At 38.8% G+C, this 13,818-nt stretch overlaps 1 protein-coding gene across 1 annotated transcript in view; it reads right to left on the bottom strand.

Moving 5' to 3' along the window:
• dop1a (DOP1 leucine zipper like protein A) overlaps positions 1 to 7,547 on the bottom strand; it is a 36,490-nt gene extending 28,943 nt beyond the window's left edge. The window contains exons 1-6 of the mRNA XM_079240696.1: positions 7,505 to 7,547; positions 2,630 to 2,825; positions 2,233 to 2,414; positions 1,760 to 1,930; positions 720 to 909; positions 375 to 473 (exon numbers count right to left, since the gene is read on the bottom strand). Of these exons, the coding sequence (XP_079096822.1) occupies positions 375 to 473; positions 720 to 909; positions 1,760 to 1,930; positions 2,233 to 2,414; positions 2,630 to 2,767 (780 nt within the window). The 5' untranslated portion in view covers positions 2,768 to 2,825; positions 7,505 to 7,547. The remainder of the gene's footprint in view (positions 1 to 374; positions 474 to 719; positions 910 to 1,759; positions 1,931 to 2,232; positions 2,415 to 2,629; positions 2,826 to 7,504) is intronic.
• Positions 7,548 to 13,818: the final 6,271 nt, after the last annotated feature.

Genomic DNA, 13,818 nt, shown 5'->3' with positions numbered 1-13,818 from the left:
ACCTCTTTGCCCATATATGTATTTTCCGGGCGAGACGACACACATGCCCCTGCCAAGATGGCGATGGTAGGAACTGCCCACCGAGCTTCAATTCAGCTCTTTAGAAACCTATGGCTGATGTCACGGAGGCTCCGTCCATCTCTTTATATACAGTCTATGGTTTAAACCCCACAGCATACCTGAGTTTTACTGCTGACCATGTTCATCCCTTTAACACCACAGTGTAGCATCTTCAGATGGATACTTTCAGTAGGATGATGCACCATGTCACAAAGCAAGGTGTACCAAATAAAGTAGCCAGCAAACATGGCTTCAATACTACACATAACACACAGGCGTTTAGCTTCAGCCGAATCTTTCACAGCTTGCTTTACCTGGCTCATATGGAAGGGGAAGCAGAAAAGGATCAGGTCAAGTGTGCTCCTCTGAACCAAAACGCTTGAGTCCTGCACCGATGTGCTGACCGCCTCCACCTGGAGAGAGCAGACACTGATGGTCATGTATGGGAAAACACAACCCTATGAGCCCATTCAGATCTGTTCCCAGACAAAAAAAACTGAAAACTACTGTTTCACAACAACTAACCTGATGGTCGATACGTTTAACACAAAGTACAGAAATGAACCAAACGGTATCAAAAACTTTCATCTACATTTGAATATTTTATTCGGAGAAGGTGCTAGCAAGTCTGTCATGAAGATAGATATTTAGCGATGTACCATGAGCTCGATGTCACTGCCCATGACATACAGCTGGTCCTCCATGGAAAGCTTTCGGTTGAGGTGCAGCAGAACAAAAGATACCCCAGGAAGACGAACGGCAGGGCTGGTCAGGATGCTGCCCCACAAGGCACTGTAGAAAGCCGACTGTTCCACTGCTGCAGCCACCTTCTCCAACAAGGTGTTGGTTCTGCGGGTAACACAGAAGAGACACAGTGACTAGCCTCATTAAACACACAGGAATTTACCTCCAACCCCACTGCAGCTGAAAAGTAGGCAGTTTCACAGAGAAAAGCTGGAACTCAGACATAAAATACTAATTTAGCATCAGTTTTAGCAGTATTAACAGAGATAGTTGCACATTCTACGACCCAGGCGATTTGTGTGAGAGATTCCTGCCAAACCAAGGTGAACCGTCTACAGCAGGGGTATCCAGCTCCTCAAGTCCCACAATCCTGCAGGTGTTTGCTCCAAAACACCTGACTCACGTTAATGAGTCATGGTGCAAAATTTCATTGGCAGCTTGATCAATTTAATTTAATTCAGGTGTGTTAGAGCAAGGATACATGAACACCCGCAAGACAGCCACCCTCAAGGTGCAACTTTGGACACCTCTGGTCTAAAGTGTAAAATCCCACAAGAAGCCATCCATGTGACCAGTTTAACCATGACTTCAGAGCAACTCCAGCACCCTCTGGTGTCTGTTTTGCATGACACATTCCTGTACATTTTATTCTCATTAAGCTGTATACATAGTCACAAACGCACTGAGAGAAATAAAATATTTCTCTAGCTCCCAGTTTCTTTACCCTTCTCTAGTTCAGATAGATGTTTTATGTTTTATGATTTTCCATGAGCTTTTTTTCTTTACAATAAAGAGAAAAATTCAGTTTGCAATATTAATCAAGCTCATTTCAGCCATGCAACATAAATCCAGCCGGCTCTTTTCCATATATTGTAAGACAATGTCTTGTCCTGATCATAAAAAAAACTAAATATATGATATGAGAGCATTTACCATCGCCTTATGTTCTGCTTACCTATCGTAATATTCTGAACCCTCTTCCAGACCAGGCAGAACCCCAGTCAGCAGCCCTTGCAGGCCTGGCTTTAGCGTCTTGCCCAGGGGAAGATAGTAGGTCTCGTAGAGCCCCAGCAGCACCGGCTTCACTGACATAGCAGCATTGGAGAGTAAAGGGAAGAGCCCAGAGCTGCAGCGATGAGACACATCACAAATGTTAAACTCTAACAGTAGTCACCAGAGGTGGCAATTCCTGGTCCAGAAAGTAAAAGTCCTGCCATGTTTTTGGATCTACCTGTACATTTAGAACAGGTGTTTTCACCAACAGGCTCGTTTACCTGGCAAATAAACTCTGCTCATTAAATTCAACTCATTTGGTGACTGGTCGGAACAGCTGCCGGACAGGACTTCTACTTTCTGGACCAGGAATTGTCACCTCTGGTAGTCACAGGCTTGCTGAACTGTCTCTTAAAGTCAGCAGGGCTGTATTACCTGTAAAGAAAGAGATCTTTGGCCAGCCTCTTAGGTCCAATGATCTTAAAGATGATCTCATAGGTCTCCAAGGCTTTGCGGTGGACCCCACTGGGCAGGGCGGGGTGGAGGCATTGAGCCAGCCGTTTGCCTATCGTCAGCTTTTTGGGGACAACTTGATATTTTGCATTGTTCTGCAAAACCTGCAATCGCAATTTTTTTTAAAGACATATTGTTAAAAATGATTCACATTAATAGTCCAGATAAATTAACTTAATTTTCATTAAATGTACCATGTGACAAGAACGATCAATAATGGTCGAACATGGAAGAATAGATGTATAATCAGTGGTGTTTATATTTACTGCTTGTGTTCAGGGTCGAGGTTTAAATGTGCTAAAGCTCATCTGATTCTTACCTTGTTGAGTTTTCCCAGTGCAGAGATGAGGTCTGCCCACTCACTGGAGTATTCAAAGTTCTTGAGGGCTTTGTCCACTGCTGCCACATAGTTCCTGTACTTTGAGTCGCTCAGTAGCTCCACTTCCTCTGCATTCATTCTCCTGTCTGGTTATTACTCTAATGTACAGCACCAGCCACACATATGTACATCACACCTGCATCAAGCAAAAGTAGTATCACGGGAAAAAAGGGAGTAAAAAAATGAGAGTTCAGTGTTCATGCCTGACCATGATATGAAAAAGCACGAGCCTATCAGTGCTGCACACATTTCAGGAGACTGACTCATGAATTTGTGTGTGCAAAGTTTGATTTGAGCAGTCAGTACTACATTTTGTTTTGTTTTATTAGTGAGACAAGACATCTGACACTATAAAATATTCTCTTTACCACAGTGCTACTGCTGTCATGCCTGCAGAGTGATTTCTCCAAATAGAAACTATTTTTAGAAGAATGGCTTTGTAAACAGCATCTTCAACTCTGTCTGAAGAGAGTCACTGCTCTTGTTGTCATGCAGAGATGTCGAGTCCACATGGCTGACTAAAAGCCATGTCAGTTCTGCTCCCTGGGTTGAAAAAACATTAATCATCGCTTGTCAGCCTGCATAAATCCTTAAATACTGGACTAGACCAACATGCCCTCTCTTTAATTGGGAATTTAATACACAGTTTGGCTTACCATGCATACTGCATGACCTCAACTGAGTCAGTCTGTAATACCCGAAAACTAATAATGTTTCTTTTTTTCACAGTAAGCAGTCTGCAGGATGTTGTTGTGTCCATCCAGCATTTCAAAATTAAACATATAATAAATATTTAACACAGTATTATCAGTGTTTTCCTGAAAAGCCTGTACAAGTGTATCAAAACAGTCATGATTTCTATCATCTATTGAGCACCAAAAAAGTACTAGAGTTATGTGTATGATCATATTTTAGTTTTTAACACATTTTAAACTTAATTTAAAACCAAAATCTTATGGTGTCACTGAGTGAATACCAGACGTTTTTGCACTGATAAATTAAATAGCCAGTATCTCCTGGTGGAGACAAGGGAACAATACTGCAGCCTGTGAATTCATTCTTATGTTAATTTGTAGGGCTGTGAAGATACGCTTTTGTCCTGATTCAATTAAAATTGCGATTCTCACAATTCTTCGACATTGCTGATTTTTGTAGATTAATAACAGTACAAAACTTTTTTTTTGCTTGACATTTTTCTTGATTTCAATTTGGAAAAAACAACACAGTAGACAGATCATCATTCTTCTGCTATAATGCCCAAGAAGACAAGTAAAAAGATCAATAAAGCAATAAAAATGACAAAAATTTTATACTGGATTATTTTTATTTATTTGAAAAAAAATGGATTTTTTTTAAATAAAACAAATTGATCTTAAAGTTGTGAAGCAACTTTAAGATCAATTTTACTATTAATTTGCATCCAAACATCAGTAAACACACTCCAGGACAGCAACTGTTGTAAGTGGTTAAGTTTTTCTACAAATATTAAAATCTTACATAGTGCTTTTATTATTCATATACAGTCAACTTTATTTTAGAATATGTTTGAGTCCTTGCCATGTAAATGCTTGTTTACATTGGAAGATAAGTATATGAAGACCTATGATGGACTGGCGACCTGTCCAGGGTGTACCCTCCCTCTCGCCTGTATATTGCTAGAAAAAGCTCCAGCTTCCCTGCAGGTGAAACCCTGAAATGGATTGAGCAGTTTCAAAAATGAATGAATAAATAATAAGTATATTAAGACAAATATAACTATTTAAAAGACAGGACTTGTCAAATTTCAATATATTTCCAAAGAGTTTCATCTACGGAAATCTTCCAAACAGATTTGGAAATGTCAGAGAGGGTGGAATTACTTGCTTTTAGTGACTTGGCAGAAATGAAAACATTTCCTTAAACCTTTTCAGTGAGTAATAAGTTATTATTCACACTGTGTTTGTCCTGCCATGAGAAGAATCTGCAGTAAATGGATTCACTCAGACAGTACCTACATGAACCGTTAGTTGTCTGAAATGCACGTCTTCCTGGCATCAAGTTTGGAAACTACATTCAAAGATCAAGGTACTTCCAGACAGTCTCATTGCTGCTGTTGTGATGCTGTTAACACCCTCTACAGACTGGTTTCTGTGCAATGTTAGAGGTGTATATGAAACCAGAGGTTAGAAAAAAAAATGTTCAATCTGGTTTGTTTGTCAGGGCCAGGCTACTGAACACATTACAATGCAGTTAGCTTTCTTAACAACCTAAACATATGGACACAAATAGTTGATCAACGTGATTACAACCTTTTGTCATCAGCAGAAGATGACTATGGTCTAAAAAAAATGCATTGTATCATCAAAGTAATGCTCCATGGTGTCTCAAAATGCAAAACTGTGTCATAACCACACAGAGCACCTACACAGACTTAATTCTGTTCAAATCTCCATCAGGCCATGCTCACTTACTAATGTGACAGTACAGGACAGCAGTGGGAACTAATTACATGGTTATCTGGGAGAGAAAATGTTTGCAGCACCATGTACAGATGGAAATTTTGTTACTCTTTTTATGATTACATTACAGCAATTTTGAATAAAATATCCTGACAATTATGTCTTATTTATAACAAACATGGTTTAAGATATAAAGCAAATTTGATGCTATTTTAACTGCATGCAGTAATGTTTATCAGCTATTTGTGCACACAAAACTCCCTGATATGTTCAATAACCCTGAGATAACACAACCCCTGAGGGATGGGATGTTATACTGTTATAAGTAGCCATTAAAAGATGGAGGCACCATCATAAAGGAAGGCCCTAATCAGAAATACTGAATATTAAATTATGTTCTGCTGGACTTGCAGTCCTCAGATAACCCATATCTGCATCATGACCAGCCTGAATTCTTGATATAAAGCAAGTTGGATCTGTGAGTTAACACTTCATTCTTATAACTGGAATGTTAAATCAGAAACTGACTCATCAGACCAGGTGATTTTTTTTTTTTTTTTAACACAACCCGCCTTTGTCAAACACTGGTGAGCGTATCACCACAACAGCCTCAGTTTCCTGTTCTTGGTTTAACAGAGTAGCTACCAGAATGACCTTTGGCTGCTGTATTTCATCTGATTAATGTTTTATCATAATATGTACACAAACATGGTCTTCAGGATACTTAAACTTGGTTATATGAGCTGGTTAGAAGAATTACTGATACCTGTCTATCACTTACAACCTGTCCAGAAAGTCTGTTTGAACCTTTTACTAATGTTTTTCTGAGCCTTTCTTGCTGAGAAAAGCACCACCAAATGGATTTATTCTCCCTCCTAAGCCTGACTGTCTTCTGTAAGTAGTCCCTGTAGATCAGCAGTTTCTCTAACACGAAATTAACTTCATTACATCATCTCTCTTCCTGCTTTGGATTTCAACAGAGCAATGTAGGGTTGATTGAGATTTCTTGCTTTATCTAGCAGTTGAACATGTGTAACTAATTAATTGGTTACTTTGAGTAGACATGTGCCTGTAAGGAAACTGACTTGTAAAGGTTTAAAAAGCAAATCCTGTGTTTTATAATTGACTAAATGAAATCTCAGGACAATAAAATGTTATGTGTGAGAGGCGAGCTTGTGAAACATACAACACTGAACAACACTATCGACTGAGGGGCAAACTTAAGTGAGACTTTTAACAACTAAGAATCAACCAGGTAGGTTCTCACCTGTCTCATATAACACATGCCGCTGAGTATATTAAAGTTAAACTGGAAATTTAAGACACACCAGCATTTGCCTTCATTTATTTTGGTTTTGCCCCTACTTTACCAGATTGTGGAAGGATATTTGTATTCTGATCTCTTCCTGTATTGAACCAAGTTTTTCCCTTTGCTTTGACCATATATTGTTTGGCTTCATTGACAGCCCCTCCGAGAAAAACAAACAATTCTATATCATTAATCTTATGATATACTTGACAAAATGGCATATTCACAAATGTCAATATACTAATCAAAAGCCCCTTTTCTCTATTTTTAATAATGAGGCCAAATATTATATTCTATCAAGTGTTTCACTAACAACATAAACAGCTTTAAAATTGAAATTAAAAACTACATAACATCCCCTGAAAGTATTAGTAGAGGAAAATCAGTCAATACTTGAGTTATACAAAAACAATGCCGGAGTCTCTTGTCTTTTAAGTTCAGGTCCTTGAACACGCTTAAACATTTTATTTAAAATAACCCATGAACAAAATCTTTTTTTTATCTATTTATTTTTTTTATTCAGTTGTTTTAAGAATTTAAAAATGATATAATGTCTTAAATTCAAACAATGGCTTTTTTTGTTTTCCCCAATTGTTGCAATGTCATTCACTGTGATACATATTGTGAGTTTAGATAAAGCATTTTTTTTAAAAAAATCCACTAACATGACAGCCATTAAGACTATTGATTTGTGCATTTTTTTGTGCATTTTTTTTTTGTGTGTATTTATGTGACAATTGTTATTTATGTCATAGCTGCTCCTAAGAAATTATAACCCCTTGGCGTATGTATTGTTCAGTTTTGTCCTGCTCTGTTTTACACTGCATACTGATTGTATAATAAAGAATGTAATTATTATTATTATTATTATTATTAATAATAATAATAACATTCTTTATTATTATTGCCTTTAATGGCTTACTGACGCTATAATTGTTTCTAAAGCAGAGGAGTAAACTAGCATCACAATACCAGTCATAATCAAGCTAAGTGCTGCCTCTTGTAACATGACACCTTGTAACGTAAAATGGAAACAATACGAAAGAAATAAGAGAATAAAAGTCTTACCCTTCACGGACAAGCGACTGTCATTCAATCATGAATCCAAGTCAATGAGTAAAAACCGGCTGACAACGTCAGTAATGTGTCCTGTATGCTAGTTGTTTAGCAGGTTGTTTTAAAGGTGGGCCCGCTTCTGTTGTCACCCTCTCACGTAACTCAGGTTTTCTTGACAAGAACACTTTGAAAACAGCTGATTATAGTCTACATATTCTCGTTTCTCTTCGGACTTCTCCTCTTTATGTAAATAAACAGTGGTGAATTTATTTTAGCTCTCCATCACCAGAGGTAGAAAAGCTAAACGACTGACAGTTCCCAGACTGCACTGCAGATAGACAGAAACACGGAACACCGACGGAAATGGTGAGCTTCGTCTTCAAATTAAAAGTCGAATATTTGACTAGATTTGAGCTTTTATGACTGCTGCAAGGAAGAAAAAAAAAGACTGGCTTAATATATAACCAATTCAAAGACATTTTGATATAATAAAAAAAAAAAAAAAAACTGAGCTTAAAAGCCATTAAAAAAAAAAAAAAAAAAAGGGGGGGGGGGGGACGCGTTTTGGTTTGAAAATAATGCATGAATTGAATCAATAAACATTATCGGGCCAAAAACCTGTGTCTAAAAAATAGATAGAATACATAAAATAAAATGCACAAATGACATCGAGGTCTAATAAAAATTCCAAGTGCGTAAGCAATTATAAATGTACAAAGCATGTTTTGAATGCATTTCAAAGCTTTTTTGAAATACAATACCGGTAAGTCATTTCTAAATCTACTAAACAGTGGTTTCATATTTAAAAAGTGGCCTTTGTGTATAAAATGTTTAGCTAACAAAATTAAAGAATTATACAAGATGTAAAATTGATGTAAAAATTTTAAATAAGAATATAACTCTCATTTTCATTCATTCATTCATTTTCCTAACCGCTTAATCCAATTCAGGGTCGCGGGAAAGCTGGAGCCTATCCCAGCAGTCTTTGGGCAAAAGGCAGGGTACACCCTGGACAGCTCGCCAGTGCATCACAGGGCCACACAGAGACAAACAACCACTCACACTCACACTCACTCCTAGGGGCAATTTAAAGTACCCAGTTAACCTAACATGCATGTCCTTGGACAGTGGAAGGAAGCCAGAGTACCCGGAGTGAACCATAACTCTAATTTTTTAAAATAAAATTCTGAAAAGAACTCCAAAATTTCTTTACAAAAACACATTTAGAAAAACAGATCAGGGTTTCCATCTCCTTTTCACAGAAGGAGCAACTGTTCTTGTTTATATTGAATCTTTGTCTTAAAAGCTCATTACAAGGATTTCTTTTTCTTGTTTCAATAAAAGAAAAAAAACAAAAACTTTTATGACTGCTGTCGTCTTTAATACTTTCAAGAAACAATCAGCTTTTGTTGAGTCTAAAAATAACACAGTAATGATTCTGTTTACTATTAAGATAATTCTGACTATTATCTATTAAGATAATGAACTACAGGTCTAATCCATTAATGGGGTCACCCTCTGCAAAATAATCAAGAACATGATTATTATTTGCTTATCCTAAATTTAATATATGTGTCAAACAACACATTGCTTCAACTAAGCCATCAAAACACGCACTTCAAATAGTTTTGTTTTTTTTTTTAAATTTAGTGCTGCTGTGGTGTTTGATAACATCACAAGAGGCAGACTTTAAAATTAGTTGAAGGTCAGCAATCAGCTTGGGCCCCAAGCAACTAAAGGCCCTTATGAAATGTCAAATCATCATACAGTAAAGATTTTGATGTCTTTACTTGATAATGTGTTGCTCATAGAGCAGCGCATGACATGTACTTTCATTTCAGCCTTGTTGGAAACAAAGAAAATGGTACTCTGTTGTTTCAGGATGATTATTCAAACTCAGTTGCTCTGAGCTTGATTGGACTGTTCTGATCAAGTCTGCACTACACTCTGTATTAATATGGTATTTCCAATGGAGACTGGGCCCACCCAGTTGTCTCAGGTTGAAATGGAGCAAGTACATGTGAATAGATGCTGCAGTGGAGCCTGAGTAACACAGCAGGGCCCTGTCTTTTTACACTCTATACTCTGTCACAACACACATGCTCCACCATCATATCTTTATATCTGACAACAGCTAATTAACTGCTGTTTTTCCTTTTGCATTGAAAGTTACAACTGCTCCATCTTGAGAAAATAAACACCAATCAGCCCCACCAATAACTACAGCTTCACACACAAACTCAACATACATTAAATGAAGCTTTTTCATACTGTCACATGGCAGGTAATGTTTGTATCCATAAATAAATGACCTCTGACTCTTTTAGACTTCTTGATAAAATAATTCTTTCTTTGTGGATTCAAAATATAATGACTGGTCTTTTGCTTTCTGTGTTATCAAATTACAATAATCTGCAGTCTCTACAGCATGAAATGAGGCCAATTTAGCATCCTTCCTGTCAAAAAGATTGTTTCCCCTTTTCCTGTTACCTGCTACCCAGACTTCCCTCTCCCCAGTCACATTAGCCATCTCATCAGTGGGGATCCTGAGGAGTTTCCAGACCAACTAAGAGATGCAACCCCTCTAGCATGTCCTGGGTCTTCCTCAGGGTCTCTTACTACAGGGATGTGCCCAGAACATTTCACCAGAGATGCGTCCAGAAGCCATGAGTCACCTCATCTGGCTCCTTGGAGCAATGACTCCACTCTGAGTCCCTCCTGGATGACTGAGCTTCTTATCCTATCTCTAAAGGACAGCCTGGCCACTTTGCAGAGGAAACTCATTTCAGCCTCTTGTATTCATGATCTCATTTTTTGTCCACTATCCTCAGCTTGTGACCACAAATGAAGGTAGAAACAAAGACTGACCAGTAAATCAAGAGCTTTTTCCTTAAGCTCAGCTCCTACTTTACTATGACAGAACCCACTTTACTGCAGATGCTGCACCGATCCATTGTTGATCTCGCACTCCATCTTCACTCACTTGTGAACAAGACCCCAAGATATTGTAACTTCTGCACTTGGGGAGTACTTCACTCCAGACAAAGACACTCCACCCTTTTCTGGCTGAGGACAATGGTCTCGATTTGGACATGCTGATTCTCATTCAAGCCACTTCACACTCAGAAATGAACCACTCCATTGAGAGCAGGAGATTATGGTCTGATAGAGGCAACAGAACCTCATCATTTGCAAAGAACAGAGGCCCAATCCTGAGGCCACCGAACTGAATCCCAACAGTACCTCGGCTGCGCTTAGAACTTCTGTCCATAAAAGTTATAAACAGAATTGGGGATAAAGGGTAGTCTTGGCAAAGTACAACCCTTTGCGTCGCTATATACCAAGCTCTGACACTAGTCATAAAGGCATTGGATTGGATAGCTTATATAAAGGGGTTTAATACTCCACACTCCCTGAGAGCTTCCAACAGGAGTCCCCGGGGGACACAGTTGAATGCCTTCTCCAAATCGACAAAGCATATGTAGACTGGTTAGGTAAACTCCAATGCTAACCCCCAAGACGCTGACGAGAATGTAAAGCTGGGCCACTGTTCCATGAAAACCACACTGCTCCTCCTCAATTTGGGGTTTGACAATCCAATGTATCTTACTCTCCAGGACCCCTGAATAGATTTTCACAGGGAGGCTGAGGAGTATAATTCCTCTATATTTGGAGAACACCCCTGTTCTTAAGGAGGGGATCTACCACCCCAGTTGCCAGTCCAGAGGCACTGATATCTACATGATGCTGCAGAGATGTGTCAACCAGGACAAATCCACAGCATCCAGGGCCTCTGGGCAAATCTCATTCACCCCCAGGGCCTTGCCATCGAGGAGCTTTTTGACCACTTCAGTTCTGGTAATAGGAAGCCTATGGGAGTTCCCCAGCTCTGCTTCATCATCAGAAGTTGGTGGAACTGAGGAGGTCTTCAAAGTATTCCTTACTGTCCCCAGCCAAGATCAGCTGGCTCCATCCCAATTGTAAACAGTACACAGTATTGATGGAGCACTGTTTCCCCCTCCTGAGCCGCTGGATGGTGGACCAGAATCTCCTCAAAGACACCTGGAAGTCATTTTCCATGGCCTCTCTGAACTCTTCTCATGCCAGAGGTTTTGCCTCAGCAACCAACAAAGCTGCATTCTGCTTAGCCTGCCAGTACCATCAGCTACCTCCAGAGTCCCATATGCTGAACAAGCCCAATAGGACCCTAACGGCTGATGCCCACAAGTTCTGGGATTACCGCCACAGAAGATACCAACAACCTTACAGCCACAATTAGGACTAGCTATCTCGACAATGGAGGCACAAAACATTGTCCACTTGAACTGAATGTTGTCCAGTTGGAATGAGTGTCACCCACCTCCATCAGGACATGGTGAGAGTTGAAGTTCTCTTGAACAGGGGACTTCGCCAGATGTTCCCCGCACACCATCATGACATGTTTGTGTCTTACTGTCAATGCCCATGTGAGCACTGAAGTCCCACAGTAGGATGAGGGATTCCCAAGAGGGAATGCTCTTGAACACTGCCTCCAAGGACTCCAAAAAGGACGGGTATTCTGAACTGTTATTTGGTACATAAGCATGACAATACAACCAGCCAAAGGTGAAAGGAGATGACCCTTTTGTCCACTGAGTTAAACTCCAATATACAGGCACCAAGTCGGGGGGCCAATGAGTATACCCACACCTGATCTGCCCCTCTCACTGGGAGTAACTCTAAAATGAAGCAGGGTGCAGCTCTTCTCAAGGACACTGGTTCCAGAGCCCAAGCTGTGTGTTAAGGTGAGTCCAACTGTTTCTAGCTGGAACCACTCAACCTACCACTCAACCTACCACTCAACTTCAAAGTGCTTTACATAAAACATAAAAAGCATTATGGCAGGTTGCAGTAAGCATTTAAAACAAACTTTAAGAAAAAAAAAAATGAAATGAATAAAATTCACAACATTGAAGTTACAGTGTGAGGAATCAAATTATTTTGATAAAAGGTGGCAAATAAAACAGTTTTCAACCTTGATCAGTATTAACCCAGCCTAAAACAAATCTTGGAACAAGTTTATACTAAGTTAATGTGTGTTTGACATGCACTCATTCAATTTAAATTGAATGAGTGTCCACTTGTCTAAGGCTAAGGTGGTGCGTATATATCCAGATGTGGACCCAACCTTGTAAAGTGAGAGTCACACTTAGCCCTTTGCTTCATATGTACTGGCCCTGTCCCTCATTTGTCAGTTCCTGGAACTCTGTTTTTTCACACAACCTCTGAAGTGCTGCAACATAAAATTAAATCAGATCCACTCTGTGCTACTTTTGGAGTGACCCAGGAGCTGACCTCCAAAACTCCAGGCTTTGTGTTGAATATTTTTTTATTTTTACTGGCCTATACTGCTTAACTTGAAAGATTCTGCACCTCCTTAACATAAATTTTGGGAAAAAGGAATTACCTCATGGATCTGGAAAAAAATTACCTGCTGTTTTGTGTGTATGGGAGAAAAACAAAAAAGGAAAAACTGTTACATATATGTATTGTACAATTCATGGATAGTTTGTATAATAAAAAGACCCTTGAAATAAAACAGCAACTGAACCTGCTTGTGGTGTCTGATCCAGCATTTTTCATCATAGTTGTATTAAGTATGATTTGTAGCTCAAATTAAATTTTACCTTTATCTTAAAACTTAAATGTAATAATCACTTGGAAATAAGTATTTTAAAGCTATAAAGTGCTACTGTATCCTGGAATAGTCCACAAAAGTATGATCATGAAAGTTTGAAAAACGCTTTAATTTGTCAGCTTGAGACCGGATGTTCTTGATCTACTATAATCCACTTTACACCGGTGTAATGACACGTTTGTATACTCTGTCAGAATAAGACATCGGAAGTGCAGATGAATCGCCAAATCTATCTTTTTGGTTTAAATCATTGACTGTGACAGAAAAAAATCAACAATACATTCATCCACACCATAATTATAAGAACAATGCTATTTTCATGCTGCAATCAAAAGCTAATTGAAAAAAAAAACCAAAAAAAAAAAAAAAAAACCCAAATGAATGAATAAAATAAGTGTTAGTTAAAGTAGATATCAACAGTTAACTTTATTACAACAAACAACGCTTAGTCTGTCACCAGCAACATAGGCGTGGCTATAGCCGGTTGTCGGTCGTACGCATGCGCAATAACCAGGCGGATAACATTGTTATGGGTGTACCAAATTGTCAGAACACCGGTGGTATCACTCATGCTGCTGAAAAGTACACACGCTGAGTCTCAATTCAGAGAGAAAGTCTATTTATGTTGTGTCTTTTACGTTATTGGGAT

Source organism: Telmatherina bonti (assembly GCF_933228915.1).
Source record: "Telmatherina bonti genome assembly, chromosome: 5".
In the NCBI taxonomy this organism is placed as follows: Eukaryota; Metazoa; Chordata; class Actinopteri; order Atheriniformes; family Telmatherinidae; genus Telmatherina; species Telmatherina bonti.
This window is presented reverse-complemented; position numbering and strand designations above follow the sequence as displayed.